This window comes from Saccostrea cucullata, unplaced genomic scaffold, assembly GCF_032062105.1.
Source record: "Saccostrea cucullata isolate Sc308-1 unplaced genomic scaffold, CSIRO_AGI_Scuc_v1 ctg830, whole genome shotgun sequence".
NCBI lineage: Eukaryota > Metazoa > Mollusca > Bivalvia > Ostreida > Ostreidae > Saccostrea > Saccostrea cuccullata.
The window spans coordinates 22,303-49,761 of NW_026941126.1; the positions used below are offsets into that span (position 1 = coordinate 22,303).

At 33.5% G+C, this 27,459-nt stretch overlaps 1 protein-coding gene across 3 annotated transcripts; it reads left to right on the forward strand.

The window, feature by feature from the left end:
- Positions 1-26,926, forward strand: LOC134257238 (unconventional myosin-Ie-like). 3 transcript variants are annotated; one of them, XM_062739877.1, is made up of 30 exons: positions 1-219; positions 3,502-3,627; positions 3,874-3,963; positions 4,241-4,335; positions 4,957-5,044; positions 5,147-5,236; positions 5,612-5,689; positions 8,628-8,712; positions 8,936-9,039; positions 9,265-9,397; positions 9,793-9,989; positions 10,470-10,637; positions 10,855-11,025; positions 12,263-12,343; positions 12,884-12,969; positions 13,177-13,258; positions 14,243-14,349; positions 14,560-14,658; positions 14,796-14,940; positions 15,121-15,235; positions 15,984-16,153; positions 16,433-16,492; positions 16,670-16,755; positions 18,381-18,530; positions 19,413-19,567; positions 20,068-20,223; positions 20,810-20,951; positions 21,387-21,425; positions 23,929-24,107; positions 25,224-26,926. In XM_062739877.1, the coding sequence occupies exons 1-30, from the start codon at positions 211-213 to the stop codon at positions 25,298-25,300; spliced, it is 3,363 nt and encodes a 1,120-aa protein (XP_062595861.1). In that variant the 5' UTR covers positions 1-210; the 3' UTR covers positions 25,301-26,926. The 3 variants fall into 3 exon arrangements, with proteins under 3 accessions (XP_062595861.1, XP_062595864.1, XP_062595863.1); XM_062739879.1 differs by lacking the exon at positions 1-219 and adding an exon at positions 3,000-3,149; XM_062739880.1 differs by lacking the exon at positions 21,387-21,425.
- The last annotated feature ends 533 nt before the right edge of the window (positions 26,927-27,459 follow it).

Consider the following 27,459-nt stretch of genomic DNA (forward strand, 5'->3'; position numbering starts at 1 on the left):
GTTTAGTCAGTTTCCGTGTAGCTAGTCGTATCGGAAGTTGGAAATCGACGAGCTCTCTGGGGTCATATCAATTACATCCCTCATGTTTACTCACTGGAGACCCAAGGATTAACCACAAATCACTGATTTTGTTCATTTATATTTTATATATGCCTTTCGTCACCGAGCATGTTTTGATGATATAACAGGACTCAAACAGAGGGGACAGAAATGGCGGCGGTAAGGTTCTTCCTTTTTTTTTTGTTTCCATCTGACCTTTTTGCTGTGTTGTTAGATCTATGCTAAAGTGATGCAGAGTGCCTAGATGTAGAACATGAATTTGTAAGGGCCTGTGAAGGGGGACACTTAAATGTGTATCCTCTTTAAACGTTTATCAGAGATTATCTATATATGCAACATTTCATGCACATTATCGTTCATCTCGAACGAAGAATATTGTACAATTTAAGTGATATAACATATCAGTTCAGATTTGTATTAATATTGAATAGACAAGGATACAAAATCTTTATAACTTGCGAAATCTCCTGGAAAGTGAAAGTTGGTATTAAAAATAAAAAAATATAACAAGGAAATCAAGTCAGTTAATGGGAAATTAATGCCGGGGAAACAACACCTTGTAAATTATGATTCGTTGTAAATTAACAGCATTTTTTGAAAGTACATTTCAAATTTATAGTAGATTCAAGTTTGTTCAGATCACGTATCCTTGGGGTAGGGTGGCCGGGACATAGTACAGTGTTAACTTGCAGTGTGTGTGTGTGTGGGGGGGGGGGGTAGTCAGTAGTCATTGACTTTTAAAACTTCATACCATGACTTTTCATACCAATTTTCACACATATCTGTGTTTTCGAGGAGGGATCCGCGTTTCTCGGGGGGGGGGGGGGGGGGTTCCAAGACTCTGGACAAGGTCACTTTTACTTGGTAAAGTATATACATTAATAACTCTTCTATCCCCCCCCCCCGGACACCCCTCTAGACCCGCGCATGGCAAAGGATCCTTAAAATCATGTTCTCAAAAACAGCAAAGCCACGATTGTAATCATTACAGTTTGATTCAAGTTTTAAGGAATAGATTCAAATTCGTTCAAATCATGACCCCGAGGGTAGTTTTGAGCCAAAGGATGCAACCAAAGTTATATAGAGGGAAAATCATTAATTCACGGATAAAAATACTGCAGGGCCTAAGTGGTTCAGATGAGTGATGTAATTAATATGTTTGTTTTTTTTTTTTTAGAAAAGTAATATTGGAGAAAACCGATTGAAATGTTTTTCCCCTTTTGTCTTTTTACTTGGTTATACAATAATGTTTTACTATTTTATATTGAATACAACATTCTTAAACATGATCTGATACGTTTTTGTATAAATGTAAAGAATCGGATCCTGACGACCTATTTAAGTTTGATACAGGGTCACTAAATTAACAATAATTATCAATAGTTTATCCGATTCTTCATTTCCTACATGTAGTTATAATTTAAAAATTTAAAGATTAACCTGAAATTAAGGAAAGCAGAGTCTGAATTCGACGAAAGTAGTGTAGTGGAAAGTCAATCTATACTGTTGATATTGCAGTGGTGGCGTCTCCACATGAGTAATAAATTCTCGAGAGGGACATTAAACAACAAACAAACAAACAGGCAATTTCGGCGTGTTGTATTTAATTCTATATACCCCCTCTCTCTCAGGTCCCGCGTTATTTTTGTTTTGTAAATAATCTAGCGACATACTAGTACCTAAATCTTTCTCCGAGACAGAATAATCCCGGGGTGAGAACTGACCCACAGCTATACATGTATAGGGGTAATATATTTCAATGTTGATTTTGAAAAATGAACCTCGGGTGAATATTTTTCAACCCAGTCACTCAGAATTCTTCGTTACACCCCATACAGGCCCTTTAGCTTGATAATCCTGGTGATTGTACGATTGGCTAAGATATTAAAACTTTCAAAAGCGAGATTAATTTATTTGTAGAAAAAACTGGATTCTATTCATTTCCAGCCTTATTCTCGTTTTGTTTACGACTAAATGTCATATTGGGGGTGGGGTGGGGGTGGGGGGGGGGTGGGGGGGGGGGGTAGTTGCCAACTTTTTCCAATGCCAAACCTCTTTCAAGTCCAATTATTTTCCATACTATACTGCATTTCCTTGATATCACTTTATTGTGGTAAGAAGTGGGGGGCCAACCATCCTTTCAATGAACATTTTCAATAGTAAAGGTATTATTGGGAAAAAAGTGGGGGGGGGGGAGGCAGACCCCCCCTGGCCCCCTGTTGCTATACGTGCCTGCCTTAGCAATGGTTTCGAAGGTGGGGGTTGGGGTAAGGGAATTCAAACGCTGCCCCCACCCCCGAAAAAAAATCTGACGAAAAAACTCATAAACTGTCCAGATCTTAAAATATTCAAATTTATTAAATTTCTCTGTCAAACAGTACAAACCAACAGAAAACTACAAACGCTACTTTGGCTACTTTGAGAATCCTAGCTCCTCACCCCTCCCCTGGAAGTCAAGATGAAAATATTCCTACATCTCTTCTGTCGAAATGAAATGGCAAAGTCACATTTAAGTTGATTTAACAGCAGCCAGAAAACTATAATAGGGTACTTTTTAATTTAGACGCCCCCCTCCCCCCGATGGCTGCCAAGTGAGTCGACTGAGCCATTTCATTTTGCTCCAAAATTTTGTTCAGTCAGTCGATCACGATCCACATCGGAACCATGAAAGATCAAATTGTATATACCACTGTATATTAGATCTAAAATTAAACTTGTTAAAGAAATCCAAAAAATTAAACTTTTTTCATAATTAAAAGCTTCTCAAAAATGTTATTATTTGCGAGTCAATTTAAAGATTAAATGAAATTACTAAACAAATCACAGGCGATTGAAATTTTGTCTATATACAAATTGTTTTATGATCATAGGAAACGGGATTAAATTTCCCGCCAGCACACCTACAGTTTATTACTTTTGACATTAAGTGCGCGCGCAACGTACAGGTGCTCCTTCCTTTAATCTGTCAACAATGTTTCATTAGATTTAACAATGTTAGTGAATGCTAAGTTTACGACTTTCTGAAACAAAAAATGGATATATGAAGAGGACAGTTTGTGTGGATAGTTTAGATTTACTAATTTAAAATGGTAAGATTGGCAATATTTGGTAATATTGTACCTTCATTGCATGTGTGATCTTTTAATTACCAGTGAAACATTTCCGGGATACCCAATGGTCACCCACTTGAAGGAAATTGTTCTGCTTTATTTCTTTTTATTGATACTAAAAAAGACATAAGTTTTTTTCTGCTTTATCGTCTTTCAAGAAAGACTGTATCTGTAGTGTTAATAAAAATAAATTTTGCAGTTTTAGTTACAAGGTGCGTGGGAGGAGAGAAAGGGGGTTATGTTACATCTAGGCATAAGAATATTGATACCAGTTATCTCACAAATATATGGATATGTAACTTGATGTCTTAAACAAAAGTTTTTTTTCTAGCCTTACCACTGGCAGAGCCACAATGTTAAGACCAGCGGGGTCGACGATATGGTTCTCCTCCAAAAAATCTCTGAGTCCGCAATCGTGGAGAACCTCAAAAAGAGACTCATGGAGGACACCATCTTCGTATCCTTTTTAATAACTGACATTGATTTCAATCCATTTTCCAGTTTTGATTTTTAAATTGGAAAAAAATACACACAAGTTATGTACAAGACTTACTGGAAAACATATTTTTGAATTTTAGTTCTGAACACCAGGACAGTTTCTCCCTTTTCTAATGAGAAATCAAAAATAATGCTCCAAAGTTGGATATGTCAGCCAGTGTATTAGTAATAATGATTGTTATTGTTTTTAACCTTAACTGTGCAGACCTATATTGGACCTGTGCTGGTCTCGGTCAATCCATTCAAACAGCTGAGCATCTTCACAGACAGAGAGGTGGAAATGTATCAAGGAGCTGTAAGTTGGTTAACACTTCAGATTCAAAATACAATTAAGTAAAGGTCATGAAATCTTAATCAAGGACTCGAGCTCTTTAGTGCAATAGTTCTTGCTGATTAACTGGAATAATAAATAAATTGCTCTCATCAATCATTTATTAATAATTCATAATTTTGGGAAAAAAATTGAAATTTAACAGAATGAATTAGGCTATAATGAAAACAAAAAGGATTTAAAGGGTGAATTACCAGTTATCTTTGGATTTTTTGCTGACACTTTAATTCATGTTTTTTAGGCTCAGTATGAGAATCCTCCACATGTCTACGCCTTAGCGGATAACATGTATAGAAACATGATGATAGACATGGAAAACCAGTGTGTTATTATCAGGTAACAATACAAATTTTCACATATGTCTACACTTTAGTGATAATAATGGCTTGAATTGTCTATGGGTAGCTGCAGATCTGTAGCGTTATGGTTTTATATATTTGTCTTTGACCATAATGCTCCAGATCCCGTAATGCAAAATGGTGCAAATTACGGCGCAATATTTTTTGCACACTTTTGAGGAGAATTTCTCTACTTTCAAAAATCGGTCTATTAACTGCCTTTTACTCCCAATTCTATGCACACTATTTAATCTGTAAATTTAATCCACCTCCAAACCCTTTATAGTTGCCTCTACAAGTGATAAACTCGCTTGATTAAAATTATTTGTTAGATTGCTGAAAATGCACCTCAAGCGAGTTTATTTCCTGTAGAGACAACTATAAATGGTTGGTAGGTGGATAAAATATTCATATTGGCTACAGAATGTGTGAAAGGTAGTTGATTGACCAGTGTTAGAAAGTGGAGAAATTCTCCCCAAAAGGGTGCAAAAAATATTGTGCCATAAATTGCACATTTTTTGCTTTATGGGATCTGTAGCGTTATGGTCAAAGACAAATATATAAAACCATAACGCTACAGATCTGCAGCTAGTCTATGGGTACATTTATTTCTTTTCAGTGGTGAAAGTGGTGCCGGAAAAACAGTGGCAGCTAAATTCATTATGGGTTTCATTGCCAAAGTCTCAGGTGGTGGTCCAAAAGTTCAGGTACCTTTTGAGAAACATGGGTCAACATGTGTGTAAAAAGGGAAGGTAAACCATTCATTATGTTTTGATGCACAAGAAAAAAAACTTTTTTTTTAATTTCAGAGAGTCAAAGATGTTATACTGGAGTCAAATCCATTGTTAGAAGCCTTTGGAAATGCAAAGACAGTCCGTAATAATAATTCTAGTCGATTTGTAAGTATAAAGGTTTGCAGGTGGTTCCTTTTTAACAATAGATTTTTAAATGCAATTTAGAGTAAACATGGAGATTTTTTTTAGGTGTTTTTTGATAGATACATGTACTTGGAGAAACATTTGTTTTTGTGGAGATACATGTACAAATTTTAATTTGTGTTAGTGTTTATACATTTATATTGAGATAGTTTTTGTGTTTAAAGGTAAATATGTGGAGATACAGATTTTAATGTGTTTTAGGGTTGATACTTGTACATGTATTTTGAGATAGTTTTTTGTGTTTAGGATAATTTGGAGATGCAGAATTTTATGTGATTTAGGGTTGTAACTGTATTTTGAGATACATGTAAATTTTTTTTTTTTTTTGCGTTTTAGGGTAAATATGTGGAGATACAGTTCAGTCGCGGTGGTGAACCAGATGGAGGGAAAATATCAAACTTTCTCCTAGAAAAGGTAAAGGATTAATGTAAATCTTAGTTGGAATCACATCTTATTTTAAAATGAATGTTTTTATTCATTTTATAGGCAAGATAGTACTTTGGCATTGTATAGCATTTGTGTAGTTTCAGCATAAATAAAAATAAAAACTGATGATAAATGAAAAATAAATTACAGTATCTTAGGCCATATAAAATTGAAATCTTGGTTTTCAGGCCCGCGCGCATCCGTTTTGAGGTAGCCGCATTGCCGATTTTACATATTTTTGATAAAACTTAAAAAGTTGGTCTTGCAAAATCGGGAAAAAAAAATTGAATTTGTTTGACTTTATTCAAATATCACTTCGGTAGCCATTTGTATATAAAATTGTTTTCACTATATAAAACTATATAGAATAAAAAATCGTTAAAAAGGTATGTTTTGAAAAAATATTTAGCAGGAGGTGTTAAACATACCTGTCACATTAGTAACAAAAAACTACCCACACAGCAAGGAAAATATGCATCAAATCCACGTGTTTTCACTGTGTTTATAAACATTCGCTATATATGGTAGCCTCCTATGACATGAAAAAAATAGTTCCTGTCAAAAACCTTTATACAAAGTACATAAAATATAGGCACAGGTACCAAAGTTGTAAAAATGGCATGAAAGAAAATAGAAAAACGTCTCAAAAGAAAAGAAAATCAATTTTATATATATGGACCTACATTTGACTAAGTTCATTTTGATTGGTCAATTACCGGTGTGATATAAGGGCCTTTGAAGGTGTTCGATTTTTTCCATTTTTGCACCTACATGTAATAATTTTTTTTTTTTTGCTTATTTCTGAAGATATGGTATCTCCCTTACTCCAGAGCAGTCAAGAATAACACACAGAGCACTTTAGAAGCAGTTTTTTGTGCATCTTTTGAACCAGAATTTCATCATTAAAAGAATAGGGACCAATTTTTTATCTGTGGAGAGTATATGCTTTTTCTCACCACAAACAGAAAAGGTAAAGGATTAATGTAAATACATAACAAAGTTGCATTTTCCCCTTCAAAGAATCACAAAAATACAGAAATTGTTAAAATGATAATGTTTTTATCTTCAATTTATTTTATACAAGCTGCTGTGCAGAAGATAAATGCTGTGTTGTACTTTGGCATCAAAATGTATAGCATTTGTGTAGTTTCAGCTCCCACACTCCATTAAAAATAAAAATAAAAACTGTAATTTATGATAAATGACACAAAAATGAAATTTCAATTTAACATGCATAATTATTCTCTTTTCATGGCACTCAGGAATTTGTTTAATTTGATTTATGCAAGATATATCTTTTTTTTACAAATTATAAAAAATGAACATTTAAATTTTAAAATAAAAATTTTAAACATTTTTATGAGTTTGAACACTTTTCTATGTGACAAAAACACAGAACCAGAGAGGAATTTCCATATATTTTACCAAAAATGTGTTTTGGTGCTGACAATAAAAGAAAGGTACTTTACACAAACATTATTCTGATATTTTAATTATGTAAATATCAAATTTCTTCATCAGTTAAATTTGGAATTTATTAAATTTTGATAATCCTAAGCCTTGGTCTTCAAAAGTGACAGTCAAAACCTACATATTGAAAAAATAACAAAAAACAGTACACTGAAAAAACATGAATGGTGCAAAAAAATAGCTGAGAATAAATGGTGCTAAGTGACATTCTACATGTATATCTTGTCAAATTTATTCAAATCATTCAGAAATTTTTGGTCATAACCTTCCTTTCTGAAAAATTCTTAATGAATTTTAGATTCTTTGTATTAAGTTTATTAGAGAGACTCATTTCATTATTTTTATTCTTCCAATGCAGTAATATATGTATCACTGGAGGTGTGAATAAATTAAAATAAATCATGTGTCATGAAATTATGTGAACATATTTTATAATTACATTTTACAGTTGTCGCTTGTGTCTCACTAAACCTAGAATTAGTCTATTTTTGAAAAATCAGCTTTAACCCGCAAAGTCTGTAGACACAATAATTGACTAAAGCTGGTGCAGTCATATAAAATGAAAAAACAATATTCTCAAAGACTTTTTCCCACATTTTAGAGAATAATGCTACCTTTTTGGAAATAATTGTTTTAATGTAAAAAATTATAATTTGAAAAAAAATGTAAATTCTAATTCTAATTTTTTGTGTGTTTTAAACAAAATTCATAAAATCACATATTTTTTGAAATATGGAAGTTGAAAAATGTCTTTAATAAGGATTAAAATGATTTTTCATAATCACCTGGCCAAGGTATCACACCGGTAATTGTTTTCACTATATAATTCTATATAGAATAAAAAATTTAAAAACGGGTATTTGGCCCAGCAAAATGTTTTACCTGTCACATTAGCTGAAAAAATAAAATAAATACATTTTTATAACTGTCAAAATCAATACATGTTATGACGAAAAAAATAGTTCCTGTCAAAAACCTTTATTTATTCTCAAAGTACATAAAATTTACTAGGCACAGGTACCAAAGTTGTAAAAATGGCATGAAAGTAGAAAAACGTCTCAAAAGAAAAGAAAATCAATTTTATATATATGGACCTACATTTGACTAAGTTCATTTTGATTGGTCAATTACCGGTGTGATACCTTGGCTACTTCGTTTGAAAATACATTCGAGGACATTACCTACGATGTTTACACGCTGTTAAGCAATGGATAAAGCAGAAATTTTGACCAGAAATGGAAAGTATATCTGTGATTAAAAAATTATCTTTATGTTAAAGAAAATTCGGAAATTAAAATTAAAAAAAAATGCCGCTATTTTTCGTCCAATAAAATGAAAAATTTGTCGCGTTTCGGAAAGTTGCCTGAGAACCAGGGAATTAAATTTAGATAGCCTTAGCACTGATTTGATTTGTAGAAATAAGATTTTACAAATTATTATTTTTTGTGATTTTCAGTCTCGTGTTGTGACGCAAAACCAGAATGAGAGGAATTTCCATATATTTTACCAGATGTGTTTTGGTGCTGACAATAAAATTAAAGGTAGGTACACAAACATGAACCTGAGATATATGATGTTCTTCTTTCACTTTCAACATTAATATATTCAATGTACAAATTGGTAAAATAGCAATAAAGTCCTCCATTATCTTGTCAAATTTATTCAAATCATTAGTCAGTTTCTTTCAGATTCTTTGATGGAGAGATCTTCTCCTTGATACTGTAAGAGTTGACATGAAATTATAACCATTATGATTCATTACAGAGTCCCTGGGTCTCACTAATCCTGACTACTACATGTACCTGAACCAAAGTGGAGCTTATAAAGTGGATGGCACTGATGATGTACAGGAATTCAAAGATACCATGGTAGGGCACCTCTGGAAAGTAATTGTTAATCATGTTACAATTTATTATTCCAAGTTTTTGTTTTGTTTTAAATAAAATTCATATTATTTTTATGGAAGTTGTGTATCAATGATGAATAGAAGTGAATAATATACAAATATGGTAAGCATAGATGTAGGTGTTAAAGGTTAATCAAAACTTTTATAAGGGTTTTACCATCTTTTGGTAATGTCATTGTTTTGACAGCATGCTATGACTGTGGTAGGCATTCCAGAAGAAAACAAAGAGGACATACTGAGTCTTATAGCAGCCATTCTTCATCTGGGAAATGTTAACTTCATAGAGGACGGAAACTACGCCAAAGTACAGAATGATGATTGTACGTGTCATTAACATACTGTAAATCACTTTTTATTCGTGAGAACTTTATTTTCGCATAATTACGCGAGACAATGCATACGCGAAAATTAAATTCTCCCGTATAAAAGTATTCCTTAGATTATATAGAGGAATAACAACTATTTCGTGAAAATAAGGTGTCATGAAAATTTAAAGATTTACAGTAAGTCAAAGATATTAGCTTTTTATGTGAAATGATATTTCATGAATTCCTCATCGAGAGAATTCCTCATCGAGAGAAACATATCAGTCATTAAATACAGTTTAATACATTAAATATATTTTAATGCCATGTTTTACTCTACCATTCTCATTTGACTTTTCTTTCCTTTTCTAGTTTTACACTACTCCTCACACCAGCTATTCTGTTTCTAGTTTTACAGTACCCCTCTTACCTGTTAACTGTTGACCAGGAATTCCTCCGCCAGAAGCTGACCAGTCACACGATGGACAGTAAATGGGGAGGAAAGACGGAGAGGATTGAGGTCACCCACAATGTAGAGCAGGCCGAATTCACACGGGATGCCCTATCAAAGGCCCTATACTCCAGGATATTTGACTACCTTGTCAATGTAAGTGTTTATAATGCACCCCTTGTAAATTGTGAGGGACCAGATAGATGGTTGCCAAATATTAACAAATATGAAAAATGTAAACTTCATCATTGAATGCTTTCTTGAATAAACTTAGTTTTATTAGCTTGTCACATTGAAGATATTCTGCATCAGTTCTTTTATTACATGTAGGTTCATTGATACAATGTATGTCAAAACTTTAAATGTAAATCACAGCATATTGGTATATTCTCCATTTGCTAATGTCATTAAAAATCAAATTAGTAGGCCTGATGTACATATACATGGTACAATATATACATGTCCATGACTTCTATTGCTCTTGGTTTGAACTTTGAAAAGTATTATATTTATAGAAAGTGTGAAGATTTACCCAGCATATATTAAGTTCTTATTACTTATATCATTGTATAGAAATTGACTTGTTTTCACATATCAGCATACTTTGTTAGGCTGTAAACTGTTTTACTGCTTTAGGCTGTGAACAAAGCTATGAGGAAGGATTATGAAGAAATCAACATAGGAATTTTAGACATCTATGGATTTGAAATATTTCAAAAGAATGGATTTGAACAGTTCTGTATAAACTATGTGAACGAAAAACTACAGCAGATATTTATAGAACTAACATTAAAAGCTGAACAGGTAAGAGCAAGAAAAGAATATATACATGTATTGTTGTGGAAATTTATATATACAAGTACATAAAAATACAAAAGAAAATATGTTATTTCTTGGCTTATAATTGGTTTGAAATATGCATAAGGAAGTTGTATTTGAGGAAATCTGCATAGAAATGTTTAAATTTTTCTTTTGACTGAAGCCTGGTTAAATTCTGATTGCCTAATTTATTAATTAACAGGAAGAGTATGTGCAAGAAGGAATCAAATGGACACCAATAGAATACTTCAACAATAAAATTGTGTGTGATTTAATTGAGACTAAATCTCCACCAGGAGTTATGTGTATTATGGATGATGTCTGTGCAACCATGCATGCCGTATCAGAAGGGGCAGATCAAACTCTGTTACAGGTACTGCAATTGAATGGAGAATTTATATATACCTGTACATGGTACAGGTACTGCTGTTGAATAGATAGTTTACAGATACCTGTACATGGTACAGGTACTGCTATTGAATGGATAGTTTACAGATACCTGTACATGGTATAGGTACTGCTGTTGAATAGATAGTTTACAGATACCTGTATGTGGTACAGGTACTGCTATTGAATGGATAGTTTACAGATACCTGTATGTGGTACAGGTACTACTATTGAATGGAGAATTTATATATACCTGTACATGGTACAGGTACTGCTGTTGAATGGATAGTTTACAGATACCTGTACATGGTACAGGTACTGCTATTGAATGGATAATTTACAGGTAACTGATAATTACAGAGCATACATTGCTTAGATACAGCTATTAAACAAGTGTTTAAATTAGATTCAGCATATGGAAGGTAAATAACCAGATAATTAATGGGCATGTATAATTGAAATGATGCTCAAACCAAATAATTGACAAATATAGAGTAGAAAAGTTGAGGAAGGAACCATGGTCTCAAGTAACAAAAAATGTGTGTAGACCAACAATTTTAATACAATCCTCAAAAAAAGATAATTAGAACATATTTCCCACATTTGGATGCTCCGATTCAATATTGTTTACTAGTTAAGCCTAAAAATAAAAGTCGCATGAAAACAAACTTTTTTTCTGCCACTTGCTGTTTTGCTTCTTTTCTTGCTTAGCAGTACAGTTGAGTTATCTTTTGCTTAATGATAGAGATACTGTATCTTAAAGAGAAACGCATGATTTTTGACTTATTATGTAAATTTAACTTTTAGGTGAAATATAATTTACTCCTTGCAATAAAGGAACTCTTAAATTGGGTTTCTCAGCTCTATGATGCCCTTGTTTATTCAGCATTATCATCAATGAGTGCCTTAAATAATGTTTATTTTATAACAAAAGGTGCAGGGGTTACTTGATTTTGTGTGTTTAATCATTTTAGTTCATTGAAGTTCATGCATGAGCACCCATAAATTACAGTACGAAAGGATTTGCTGTATGATTTTAAAATAAACTTAGAAAACATGTACTGCTCTGAAAGCTTCAATGAAGATTACTGTCAAGTACATGTATAACATTTACATGTGTTATAAAAGATCTATATAATCAGTGAGAAATGGATGCAGGTTTATGCATATAAGTGTAAATGTGTATGTACATAAATATGATTTTAAATTTTTCTATATTGCAGAAATTATCTGGTGGAGTAGGGAGTCATGAACATTATCAGGGATCTAGTATAGGATTTGTCATCCATCATTACGCAGGAAAGGTAAGAATGATCCCTCTATAAACATTATCAGGGCTCCAGTATAGGATTTGTTATCCATCATTACGCAGGAAAGGTAAGAATGGTCTCTCTATAAACATTATCAGGGCTCCAGTATAGGATTTGTTATCCATCATTACGCAGGAAAGGTAAGAATGGTCTCTCTATAAACATTATCAGGGCTCCAGTATAGGATTTGTTATCCATCATTACGCAGGAAAGGTAAGAATGGTCTCTCTATAAACATTATCAGGGCTCCAGTATAGGATTTGTTATCCATCATTATGCAGGAAAGGTAAGAATGGTCTCTCTATAAACATTATCAGGGCTCCAGTATAGGATTTGTCATCCATCATTATGCAGGAAAGGTAAGAATGGTCTCTCCATGAATGATGAATATACATACAAAGGACAGAGAAATCCAGTTGTAATAGCAGGAATGTTAATACTATTGCTATTCATCTATTTGTTTTCTTGGAGAAGTACATTTCCCCCAACATGTAAATTACAATATGAGCTACAGAGTAGTTGAATCCTTTCTAGGTGTCCTATGATGCTGATGGATTTTGTGAGAGAAACCGAGATGTCCTGTTCCAGGATTTAGTCATGCTGATGCAATCCAGTCAGAAGTAAACTGCTGTTTTATACTTCATGCTCTTCATTAAAAATTCATCATAAATAATTCTTTTACAGAATAGTATTTCAAAAGGATTCCATTAGCTTTATGTAGTTGAATAATAATTTGAAAAAATGGGAAAAAAAATAATGCTGTTTTTTTTAATTTATTTAAGAAAATCAACATTAAAGAAACATTATACAAAACTTTCTTGATACAGTGAGTTCTTAGTCAGTTTGTTCCCAGAAGATCTTAGTCAGCAAACCAAAGGGAGACCATCCACAGCTTCCAGTAAAATTAAGGTAACTCCCCCTTTTACCAATAATCAAACATTAAAATCATTTTAACCATTTAATGCAAAAACAGTAATAATTAAAACCATATAAATTGAAATAATAGTTGTCAGACCCTCAAACATCTGTTTTAATGTTGCATTGGGAATTTAATAGTATATTTGATATTAATTCAAAGTTTGTAATGTGGAGTCCTATCCAGGAAAAAAATTCTGCCTGCATTTTCAAACAGTTTCTCATAATGCATGTATAGTTTTAGTAACCTTTTTAAAAGAGACCATTTGTTATTCAATATAAAATTCAAAGTGAATGCCTACAATAATCAATCATTGATAAAAACCACATAAAGCATTCATTTCCATTATACAAGATGCTGATATCTTGTCATATCAAAACAAACCATCAGCATAATGATGTGTTAAAAACAAAATTAGGAGCAAATGCTTTTATGCAAATAAGTTGATAAATGTATACTATAAATAAGGAAGTTTTTCTTTGCTGTTGCCATTTATTTATCGTTACTTTGGTGGTTTGTTACCAAATCAGAAGTTAATACATTTACAACGGGTTTAATATTTGCCATGTGCATCACAGGTACATGTATGAACGTCAAGTACGGCCCATCTTTCTCAGAGATGACAAAAAAGTATAGCAGTATTAACAACTTTTTTTTCCAACCACAACTTAAAATTCCTGCTTAATGATATATTTTAGAAAATTTGTTAAAATGCCTTGGTTATTGGCAGGAAAAAAAAACCTCCGTCATTTTTCTCGAGTAATTGGTCTGAGTAAGAGATAATCAAATTCCTGCAGCCTCAATGATTGCAAAAAAGTGCTCTATTTCAAAACATGATTTTCATAATTTTTGTCGAGACATTTTTTACATCCATGAATATCTGTCCTTTTATTTAATTGGATAGAGTCGTACATGTAGGGTTGTTATTTTTCACCCACCAAAAATTTGTCAATGTTTGATTTGATTTAATTTTTCAGACACAGGCCAACAAGCTGGTGGACACATTGATGAAATGTACCCCACACTACATAAGATGTATTAAACCAAATGAAACAAAGAAACCAAGAGATTTTGAAGATAGCAGGTAAGATTGTCATATCCTTGGTAATCTGACACAAACATTTGGAATTGAAAATTTTGAATGGTGAGGTACCTTTAATTTGATGGAAATTTTGTTGTACATTGAATTCTTACGGGGTAGGGGACAGCACTGCCATTTATCAGGAGGGTATTTTCAGTCTTACGCTGATTGACTATCTTTGTTAATGTGTTTTTCCCTGTTTTTGACCTCTAGGGTGAAGCACCAGGTGGAGTATTTAGGACTGAAGGAGAACATCAGAGTCAGGAGAGCTGGGTTTGCCTTCAGGAGAGAGTTCTCCAAATTCTTGAGAAGGTAATAGATCAACTTAACATGATCAATTATTTTTGGAAGTGTAAAAAAAATGTATTATTGCTTTTAAAGGATGTAGCATGCCCTATATATTTTGTAATGCATTCATTTCATGTGTATTTTCCTGTATTATTAACAAGGTATGCGATCTTGACCCCTGAGACGTGGCCCCAGTGGCGAGGGGATCCGCGGCAGGGAATCAAACACCTAATGAACTACGTCAACATGGATCCTGACCAGTGGCAGTTAGGACACACCAAGGTGTTCATCAAAAACCCTGAATCTGTAAGTACAAATAATTCAGACAAATTACAATATTTTTGGATACATTAAAAAGATCTTCATATTTGAAAATTACATGTATAATTAATAATATGAATAGTAATTAAATGTAGTATATTTAATGTTTATGTATCTGTATTTTGAAGACTGGTTTAATGTTGATTTGTTGTGTTATCAATTTAGCTGTTCTTACTAGAAGAGATGAGAGAGAGAAAGTTTGACGCATATGCTCGAGTCATCCAAAAAGCCTACAGAAAATACCACGCCAGGAAAATGTACTATAAACTACGAGAAGAAGGTGTGTTACACAATATATTTTGTTCATAAAAATATTTTATACAATTGAAAGCAAAGTAGATTGATTAAATTTCAGTTAGGTATAATGATGTATATAAATATTTAAAACTCAAAATATAGCAAGCTTTTCCTACATATGAAGAAATATTTCCATTTCTAATCTAATTTTTTTTCTCTGTGATAAATCTTTGAAAGTTAGTGGAGTTGATTTCTCGATAATTCTACCCAAATGTAAATTAGGCAGGTCGATAGGTCAGGAGCTAAGGAGGCCTAATATGCATGCAAATCTCCTGCACATCTGTCTCTGTGTCCGATGCTAAGGAGGCCAAATATGCTTGTAAATCTCGTGCGACTGCCTTTCTGTTTGACGTCAGAGGGTCGAGGACTATTGAAATTGGCATGGGAGTCCTGGTGTAATTTAAATCTATGTCTACATTTTTAAAATCTAAACCCACAATTTTATTTCACAATGAAATGGAAATATAAGGAATCACTGTCTAGTTAGTATAGAATGCTAGTGACATCAACAATAGTGGGAAACATAGGATAATTTATGCATAACAATTGCCCGTTATGCAAATTATCCCATGTTTCCCACTGTTGTTGATGCCCTGGCATACTATACTAACTAGACAGTAATTCCTTAAACAATTCATGCGCTTTATTCATATATATTCTAAATAACTTTACTCTCAGCCTAAGAAAAAAAAAGTGTTTTAAATATCTTTTTTATTCCTTCCTTTATATAGCCTCGGACATTTTGTTGAACAAGAAGGAGAGAAGAAGACACAGTCTAAACAGGAACTTTGTCGGGGACTACCTCGGAATGGAGGACAATCCCGCATTACGTACATTTGTTGGCAAACGAGAGAGGATCGAGTTTGCTGATACTGTGCTGAAGTTTGACAGAAGGTTCAAGGTACTGTAAAACTTGTTTAGTCATGGATATTGTAAATTCATGGATATAGCAAAGTTATCTGAGATCCCCAGCTACAGAAATTTTATCAATTTCCTATAGGGATGTAACAAATAATGGTTATAGCGAAGTAATTTCATAAGTCCCAGTGACTTGTTACAAATGAGTTTTACTGTATTGTATTGCAAAAGTATCTGTACTATCTAATTTGTATTTGAATTGTTAAAATGGAATTTCATTTTTTGCATTAAAATTGATCAGTTTTTCTTTTTTTTTTGACAGATTGCCAAAAGGGATCTTCTTTTAACAGCAAAGAAGATCTATTTAATAGGAAGGGAAATAGTGAGTAAAGATGAAAGATTTGAGAATATTTCTAAAAAGTTGTTGAAATAAATTGCAGCTTTCAAACTCTATCATATTTTAAAGAAAAATTAAATCAGTAAAAAGAAAAGACAGTCATTGTTTTCAGCAATTTCTGAATAAAATGTAGGCCATGTCATGAGGTCATGTTTTTCCTAGGTAAAAAAAGGTCCAGACAAGGGAAAAATGATAGAAGTTCTAAAACGTGACATTCCACTAGAAAGTATAAAACAAGTGTGCCTTAGGTGAGTAATGTTCTGGGATACATTGTACTGGATATTAAAAAATTTTAGGTAATTATGCTTACAGTGTACGTGAACTTTCTAAGATGTTTTTGTTGATTTTTAGACAGAGTGGCTGTGATACATGTATCTAATCCTGAAAAAAAAAGAATTCAGTCCACATTCTCAAGAAATTTTTTATATTTTTTTTAATTGTCTTAAAAATGCATTTGTGTGTATTGATATTGACTGGTATATTTTTGGAAGCAAACCTATGAATACTGACTTTTCCTTGTTTATACAAGCACAGAGATAAATTATTAGCTCACCTGAGCCGAAGGCTCAAGTGAGCTTTTCTGATCAAAATTTGTCCATTGTCTGTCATTGTCGTCGTACTCGTTGTCATTGTAAACTTTTCACATTTTCATCTTCTTCTCAAGAACCACTGGGCCAATTTCAACCAAACTTGCTACAAAGTATCCTTATGTAAAGGGGATTCAAGTTTGTTCAAATGAAGGGCCACGCCCATTTCCAAGGGGAGATAATTATGAATTAGAAAAAAATCAATGGCATTTTTAAAAAATCTTCTTCTCAAGAACCACCGGGCCAGGAAAGATGAAACTCATATGGAATCATCCCCAGGTAGTGTAGATTTAAGTTTGTTCAAATCATGACCCCTGGGGGTAGGGTGGGGCCAAAATGGCCGATCAAAGTTTTACATAGGAATATATAGGAAAAATCTTTAAAAATCTTCTTCTCAAGAACCACTGGGCCAGGAAAGATGAAACTCATGTGGAATCATCCTCAGGTAGTGTAGATCTAAATTTGTTCAAATCATGACCCCTGGAGGTAGGATGGAGCCATAATGGCTGATAAAAGTTTTACATAGGAATGTATAGGAAAAATCTTTAAAAATCTTCTTCTCAAGACTCACTAGGCGAGGAAAGATAAAACTCATGTGGAATCATCTTCAGGTAGTGTCGATACAAATTTGTTCAAATCGTGACTTCCGGGGCTAGGGTGGGGCCAAAATGGCCGATCAAAGTTTTACATAGGAATGTATAGGAAAAACCTTTAAAAATCTTCTTCTCAAGACTCACTAGGCAAGGAAAGATAAAACTCATGTGGAATCATCTTCAGGTAGTGTCGATACAAATTTGTTCAAATCATGACTTCCGGGGCTAGGGTGGGGCCAAAATGGCCGATCAAAGTTTTACATAGGAATATATAGGAAAAATCTTTAAAAGTCTTCTTCTCAAGAACCACTGGGCCAGCTAGGAAAGATGAAACTCATGTGGAATCATCCCCAGGTAGTGTAGATTTAAGTTTGTTCAAATCATGACTTCCGGGGGTAGGATTGGGCCAAATGGCCGATAGAAGTTTTTACATAGGAATATATAGGGAAACCTTTTAAAATCTTCTTTTCAAGTACTTCAAAGCCATGCTTAATGATATTTATAGGGAATCATCCTCAGGTAGTGTAGATTCTAGTTTGTTCAAATCATGACCCAAAATTCAAGCCCCCACCTCTGTAAACTTTCAGTTCTGATCTGATATGTGCTTTTTCCTAGCCAATTGCTCAGGTGAGCGATGTGGCCCTTGGGCCTCTTGTTACTATTAATTGTAACTGTTGTATTTTGTATTTACAGTCCCTTACAGGATGATATATTTGTGATACATATAGAGAACGACTTCAGCAGCATGTTAGAGTCCATGTTTAAGACAGAATTTCTCATGACCTTGAAAAAGAGATACAAGGAGAAAACGAATAGAGAGCTCCCAATCAGTTTTTCAGATGTGTAAGTTTTTGATTTTTGTTGCTTTGTTTATTTTATTTATTTATTTGTTGTTGTTGTTGTTTTTTTTTTTTTTTTTGCTGCTTTTATTTTGTTACAGAGCTTATTCAAAATGTGCACAGTTCTCTTTTCTGGTAAATTTTGGATTTACATTATATACAGTGGCTGTTTAAAAACATGGTGATGTACATTGTATAGCTGTGTAAACAGTCATGTTTTATGCCCTGTTCACACGGAGAGTTTAATTCGAATTAAACGTAAAGTTACTGCGAATTAGCTTCGCTTAGCGTTCACACGGATAATTTAATGCGAATTAGTTTAATTCGAATTAATTTACTGCGCATTAAATTACTTCGCATTAGCTTCATGTGAACTCTAAGCGAAGCATATTCGAATTAAATTTTGACGCATGCGTAAGGCCAGAATTAAGTCACAGGACACGTGTTGGTTGTTATATATAGGTATTTGTGCTATCTTTGGTTCAAAAATTGAGGGAAAGTATGTTAATCACTAAAATCAATGAATACCTGTAGCCACTACATGATGTATCAAAGGATGGCTCTGCATACGTGACGTGATTTACAAATGACGTCATAATAGACTTACTGAAGCCTGACTGTAGAAGAAAAATTTTAATTCGCGTTAGTTTACTTCGCATTTTTAGCTGTCGTGTGAACGCAATTTAATTCGCATTAATCTTATTCGCATTCGTTTACTTCGCATTAATTTACTGCGAATTAAACTCGTCGTGTGAACAGGGCATTAGTTCATTTCTCATCGGAGTTACATACTTTCTTTATATACACTGTAGAAACAATGTCTCTTCTTCAATAGGCAATATATTTTTAAAAATATTGAAATTGATATAAAATGATGCTGTTGTAGAATTGAGTTCCCTGTCAAGAAGGAAGGATGGGGAGGAGGAGGAACTAGGGTGATAAAGTTCCAGAGGCTGCCCCAACCTAGTGATATAGCCATGCTCAAACCATCAGGAAAAACTCTGACTGTGTCTATAGGGCCAGGGTTACCCAAGGACTCACGTAAGTACTCAGTTACTAGTGACATAGCCATGCTTAAACCATCAGGGAAAACACTGACCATGTTTATAGGGCCAGGGTTACCCAAGGACTCACGTAAGTACTCAGTTACTAGTGATATAGCCATGCTTAAACCATCAGGGAAAACACTGACTGTGTCTATTGGGCCAGGATTACCCAAGGACTCACGTAAGTACAGTAACTAGTGATATAGCCATGCTTAAACCATCAGGGAAAACACTGACTGTGTCTATTGGGCCAGGATTACCCAAGGACTCACGTAAGTACTCAGTTACTAGTGACATAGCCATGCTCAAACCTTCAGGGAAAACACGGCCAGGGTTGCCCAAGGACTTGTGTAAGTAACTGGAGTTATGTAGGTTTGCTCAATTAACTACAGATATAGACTCCCTCAAACCGTCATATGTAGTAATTCCAGGGTTCATATCTTGTAAACAGGAAAAGAGATATGTATATAATTATTCTGTCAAATGTTTATTTAGGTCCTGGGAAGACAAAGATGGCGGTCAGAAATGGCAGCATGCGATCGAGGAGGGCAGGGTCACAAAGAGGTCCCCCCTCAAGGCCCGCCCCTACCCGACCCCCTCCAAACTTTGCACCACCAGCCATACCAGGGTCAGGACCAGCACACATGGGAGGTGAGTTGATTCTATATTGTAAATACAGGTAATTCAGGTGGCTATTTAGATTAGTCATGCATGGGTTACAAAGATATAAAAATGAGGAAGTTGTGTAGGTGTGTTCTACAAATGTTAAATAGAGTAAAATATGGATATAGAGCTTTAGCAAATAGGCTTACAATGAATTCACTCTAACTGTAGATTTCTACATCAGTGGAAGGAATTAATTCCATGTACATGTAGTTTGATACTGAGGCAATGAATGTGTTGGAATTAAGCTTTGCTTTGAATATTTCACCATTATGATGCTGGGGTGAAAATTTTTGTCACCTGTTTGACTGTAATGTATGTTCTGTATTTTAAACTTAAAAAGGAATGGTGTTTGTAGTATGCTGGGGAGTTGGTTAAATCACATATACCTTTTGAAATATACTATTGACATTGAAGCTCTGTTGATAAATTGAACACATTCATCTTTTATGGAAGGCCCCATTTTGAATTATATATAGATCTACATGTACAGTATTTCATTCTACTTGTAATGATTTCTTGTTGTAAAATGTAAGATTATGGCTTACATTGTTCATTGATTGTTCATTACCAGGAGGGAAGCGTCGATCTCGCCTTAATAGTGACCACGCCCCCTCGCTGCCTCAGGGTGGATTCCAGCAGGTCCTACGGAGGAGTAAGAAGAATGCTCCAATCAACAATAACTTCATGGCCACACCAGAAGCTGGCCAGGCTGGGTAAGTCTATCAGAGGACATAGCACATGATGCTCCCTTACAATTAGATACCCAGTAAAGTACATGTAACTGGATGTTCAAGGTCTGATGTGTTAGTTAGCACATTTACAGTCATTTTATTCGCGTCACAATGGAGTGTACAATGTAAGGCTGGATGTCTCATGATTAACTCTTTTATGATAAGCCTTACAGTTCTTAGATAGATGAAACTCTCATCAGTAAATTAAATCCATGGAGAATTTAATAATTTAATAAGCAATGTTCTCAATTCATTCAGCATACATGGGTTATATGTTTATCAAGTTCAGAATGGATAGTGAAAGGGTGATAGTACGAATTAAAAAAATTACCCAGGGAGGCTGAATATAGATATACTTATCCCACCCTGCTGGAGGAATCTAACAAACACTAATAACACTGGTTCGTTGTTCTGTAGAATTTTAGCCCAGTTAGACCAAGAGAGGATGACATCACAGTAAGTTGTGTGTTTGTTGCATGGTTTGAAGGAGACCAGTTTCTGCACCCCACTGTTCCAATTAATGTCATTTCAAAATTCTAAGACATTTTTATACCCCCCGCAAACGAAGTTTAGGGGGGGTATATTGGAATCACCATGTCCGTCTGTCTGTAGACGAGACTTTGTCCGGACCATTACTCAGAAACTATTGGAAGGATTTGTCTGAAAATTTGTACACATATTATTCACCATATGAAGTTGTGCACCTGATATTTTTCATCTTGATTGGATTATTATTTTGAATTTTACAGGTGTTTTTTCATTTTTATTTTGGGGTTTTGTTTGGACCGTTTCTCAGAAACTATCGCAAGGATTAATCTGAAAATTTGTACAATTATTATTCACCATATGAAGTTGTGCACCTGGAATTTTCAACTCTTTTTGTTCATTTTTCTGCATTTTACCGGTTTTTTAAAATTTTAATTGACTTGTTCATTTTGGGCTCATGTATAAGGTTTGAGACATAGAATCTAGAATATCTGTACAAAAACATGAACTACAGCTTAAAACTACTCATAAAAACTTAAAAAAAAAGAAACATCAAGTGTTAAAAACAGTTTTTACATTGCACAGAAGATAATGTAATTTCATTTGTCTCTTGGGAATAATGACTGGACATGCATCCAGTTAAAGATAAATTAATGAGTTTGGTGTTGGAAGTTGTTTAGGCATATCTCTTATCAAGTGTGTGTGTGTTATCAAATCTTCAGGGAATAAGGCACAAGAATTAAAGATCTCTCTTCTCTTATTCTCTTAATTGTAATTTATTGTCTGTCAAAACACTTCATTACTGGATGACCAGTTCTTTATTTTCAAAATGCATTTCAAATTGATATATCAAGATTAATTTGATTTTGTATAATGGTTTCTTTTTTCAACAATCAGTTTGCAGAGTGACATAACACATAATTGCAATATATTTTTTTAATGCAGTAATGAAGAAAAATTAAATGATAAAAATAAAAAAAAAATGTTACAATGGAATTACAATGTATTAGTATTGATGTTTCATTTGGTTGCACCTCCGTTTCATTCATAAAGAAACATGATGAGCAATTTTATTTCACTGCAAATTTTTTTAAGTAAATTGTGAACATCTCTAGATCCATAAAGTATTTTTGAATTGGCACCTTCTCTGAAAAACCCAGCGGGGGGTATTTGTCCCTATTGGACAGTTCTAGTTTTTCATTGAAGTATTAACAAAAATGTGTATTTTTTGTTGCTCACTTGTCTGGTGTGTTTTTTTTTAAATTTTTTTTTTTAGTTTTAGTTTTTTGCTTTTTGTTAATTCAGTTTTATTATTTATATTTTAAGTCATAATTACAGTTACATGCAAATACCAGATATTTTAAAAAGAGTATTATGCATACTTCAAGCATCAGGGATTCTTCAATAGTTGGTTTAGAGTATTAGGAGTCAAGAGATCTTCATTAGACTTCATGCTTTACTAGATTTGCTTGGCAAAACTTCAGGGAAAAACATCACACAATTACAAACACCTACACTGTGAAGCTGTTTTATTGCCATTTTAATGACACGTATCACATTCACATTCAGGTAAAATGCTGCAAACAGTTACAGTATGTGTTTTCTGAAAAATTAGCCTTTAAAGTTTTAAAGATACATCTTAATGATGCACCCCGATAATTTTTTTATAAGTACAAACAATATTTTTTTGTTTAAATTAGACTTTGTTTGAATTTTTGAAAGAGGATGGGGGGTTAAAATGTTTTAATTATTAACAATTATGCTGAGTAAATATAATGTCAGATATGCACATAGTAGCAACACCTCTCTATCTCACACCAGAATTGTAAGATTAAATACTAGTTCACTGTATGTACTGTTTGAAATAATCAATCTGTTATTGCTAACATTCAGCTTAACAATCCAAGAAACTGCTTCCTTTTCAGAACTGTTCTATCTTTAATAGGTCAGAAAAATTAGAGTTTATTTACCTCCTTCTTTTAGAGATAATATATACAGTGTATTTAGGTCTTTCAGGATAACTTACAAACAATTTTGAACTTTGATGTTTTATTTACAAACAGACTGAATGCTCAATTTTACAATATGAATTTTTTTTTTATTGAAATTGATGTTGAGAGGAGAGGGATTGAAACAATTCGATTTGAAATGTATTTTTCCATTTTAACTTAGTCAGCACAGAGACAGTTTTTACAATGAAGAACTACATTTTATTTTTCGTTATCAATTGCTGAGCAGCGTGTTTGCTAGCTTGTCACTGCTGTTAGGAAACGGAAACAATGACCCATAAGATTTAATGCCTTTAAAGTTTATTTTGTATTTAAATTGTAATTGTACTTGTCCTGCATGCATTGAAAACTTAAAAAACATACTTATCAATAATCCTTTTGATTTCTTTTTTAAATAAGTCTCTTTTAACAGAGAATATTGGATGTTGGCTAAATGATTTGATTTCTTGTGTTTGATCTTTTAGAGTTCAGAGGAGGAAGTCCGGGGGAAAGCCCCCACCCCCAGGGGCAGGTAGACCCAAGCCCCCTCCCCAGAAGCCCAAACCTAGTCTTCCCAAATGTCGCTGTCTTTATGCTTATGACGCTCAGGATACAGATGAACTCAGCTTCAACGAAGGAGATATTATAGAAATCCTCAAAGAGGGTAGGTTCACAAGCAAACACTTTTTAGCTCACCTCAACGCAGTTGGGAGGAGCATATGTGATACCCTCAGCGCCGGGGTCGAAGTCAGCATCCCAGGTTTCAGTTTTTGGTGCAGTATTCTATTTTAGTACTTCTATGCTTCTATGCCCTACATGAGTTAGAGATGCATGGAGAATGCTTCTTGTGTGTTTCATTGTATCAGTCAAGGTTTCGGATGCTGTAATTTTAGCAAAGGAATGACCAGATTAATGTTTGTGAAGCAGGTTAAAGTTTTTGGCGATGGTTAATATTTTTGGTGCAGTTCTCATTACCAAGTAACTATAAGCCCTATGATGACCAAACTTGCATGGATGATACATCTAAGAATGCACACTACCAAGCTTGCTTTGATTGCTTGATCTGACCTGCATTTTCCGGATGACTGAACAGGTTAAAGTTTTTGGTGCAAGCCTCATTTCCAAGTAACTATAAGACCTATGTTGACCAAATATACATGGCTTATACATTTCAGGATGCACATTAATAGAGTTGCTTCAGATGCTGGATCTGGCATACATTGTCCAGATAATGGACCAGGTGAAAGTTTTGGGTGCATGTCTATTACTAAGAAACCATAAGGCCTTTCTGATCCAAATTTGTATTGATGATGCAACAAGGCATAAACACTCCCAAACTTGCTTCAGATGCACTGGATTTGAATTACATTTTCTGGATGAGAGACTAGTTTGAAGGTTTTTTGATAAGTCTACTCCTAAGTAATTGCAAGCCTTATCAGATCAAAATTGCATGAATTTTGCATTTTGGGATGTAAACTTTTAGATTGTTTGTTTAATTTGGGACTTTGCCTTACTTAAAGACAATTTTTTCATTGAGGTGAGCTCTATAATATATTGATTACCTATGTTTTCAGTTAATTGAAAATATATTTGTATAAGAACTAAATTAATTTTTGATTTGTCAGGGCTTAACATCCTTTGCATGCAAGTCTGGTGAAAGAGCCCCATCGCAACTGAAAATTCTCTTTATAATGAAGGAATTGATATTCTAAAATGCTAGCTAGAAGTACATTTACATTGTTATTTTGCCTTTTTCATCAGTATCTCTTTTTATTATTAGATCCTGCGGGTTGGTGGAGGGGCCGGTTAAGAGGAAAAGAGGGATTGTTTCCTGCCAATTACATAGAAAAGATGTGATTTGTTTGTAAGATTATGATAGTGACATTCTGATTAAAGGAAGAGGAGTCGAGTCAGTTAAGCAGTGGCGTGTGATATGGACCATCAGTAAATTCAGTTTTAAAGGACTTCTCAGTAGCCAAGGAAAAGGGCAATCAACTCTTGGAAACTTGTTAAAGTGACATTCATGTTTTAGAAAAGGAAATGATAATTTATGAAAACCTGATGATCAGTGAGCCCTTCTTAGTAGTCAGTAGGAAACTTTTAAAGTAACTTTTTATGCTTTCCCTAAAATAGTGACTTGAACAAAACCAATTCTTTCTGATCTCTGATTCTACCTTAACAGACTATGCAAACAAAATAGATTTTTGACATAATGTCAATACTATGTTCATTGGCATTGTTTTAAGTGATATACTTGTGATATGGATATATCAAAATTGTATGGTCAATAAATCTTTTTTTTGTAGGCTGTCAAAATGTATTATGCTAGCTTTTCTTAGATGCATATTATATATTAATGTTATTATCCACTATGTAGCAAACTTTGAATTCAAAATTAAAAAAACCTTGTTTTAGCTAGGTTTCTGCATTTGTAGGCATATCAGACTTGGAGATCCAAAATGAAAATAAATAAATTCAGCAATAATATAGTTTCTTTAAAAATACCTCTTGGTTTGAGTTAAAAAAAGAAGAAGCATTTTTTAGAAAACTTTTAAAATTAGAAGTTTGAAAACCTGTACTTGTAGATATAGCATTGTTCACCTTTGAACATTGTACTGTTGTTATATTTTACAAGTCTTGTTATTGTTGGAGGGATCATAATTGTTATTTGTTTTATTCTATGAAGTTTCTTGTTATCAATCAACAATTGGTGCTTGTGATAAAGTCTGTTTTATATCAAAGCTATATCCATTGATCAACACCACCTCTATGCATTTTCTCCGTCCCTTGTAAGAATTGAACTTTTCTAGGGATAAACTGAAAATGTATTCATATATTCTGAATCAAAGACAGAGAGAATCTTATTGGAGTTTACCTCAATACTTCATGCTGCATTTTTTAAAAAAGATATTTTCAAAACATTGTGAAGTTAATTCTATAGTAAGTATAAAATTTTCTTATAAAAGGAAAAATGGAGTAAGCAGGATCAGGCGCTGTTTAACTTTTATGTAAGAACTTTTTTTGAATGTATGCTTTATCATATTTATGTGATACATGAATTCCTAGGGGAAAATGTCTCAAATCCCACTTGTATTTTTCAAGTGAAATCCACAGTGCTATACAATTATGTATTAATAAGAACAACCATTCTGTGAAAATCAGAAAATTAATGATGCCTATTTGCAATTTTATAGTTGTACATGTACATTCTAGAGAATATGCTTACTGCAACTAAGAAGTAAATGACTCATTAAACAAAATTAATTTTCTGAGAGAAAGACAACATGAGTTAGCTATACATTCCTGTTCAATGGCAATTTTTTTCTTCCAGTTAATCTGTGGTACATGACATTGCATCCTATGTCACCATGACTTATCAACTTGTTAAATATAAAGATCTGTTATTTTTTTAACAACTGTTATTTTTATATGCATATTTTCTCATTATGATTAGTCATTAAATTGCAATATTGTAGCTTTTTACACAGTTTTTATGTTATTTTTGTAAATCAACATTCAGTATTGAATTATCCTTACTAACAATAGTGCAAATCTTTTGTATACAAAAAAGAAGTTTGGATAATTTACTTTGCAAGGAAGGAGTTCCCTGTAAATATTCCCCAGATATGATATACATGTACTGCACCTCAGCAAATCAGTAAATCAAACTTAACCTAGTTTGTATGAGAAAGGAAATGAATTTAGCTTTTCCATTGTCAACTTTATGTCTGTATTATTCCGCTTTCACCTTCACAAGTGTTTGCATGAGTGTTTACTTACCTGCTACCCAAGAGCATGTTCTGAGTACAATCAAGTTTTAAACCGAGGCAGACTTATCACACATAAGTTGATGCCGGAGGGATTCCAACAACCTCAATTAAAATCAGCATTTCGAAATTCTTTGGTCGCTATAATGACCTTATTAGCAAATATAACGTCGTGTTTTGGCTGATTTGTTTCTTACCAATTGCTAGGCCTTTGTTTTTGAACTGTCAGAATTTGACTACAATATGTTC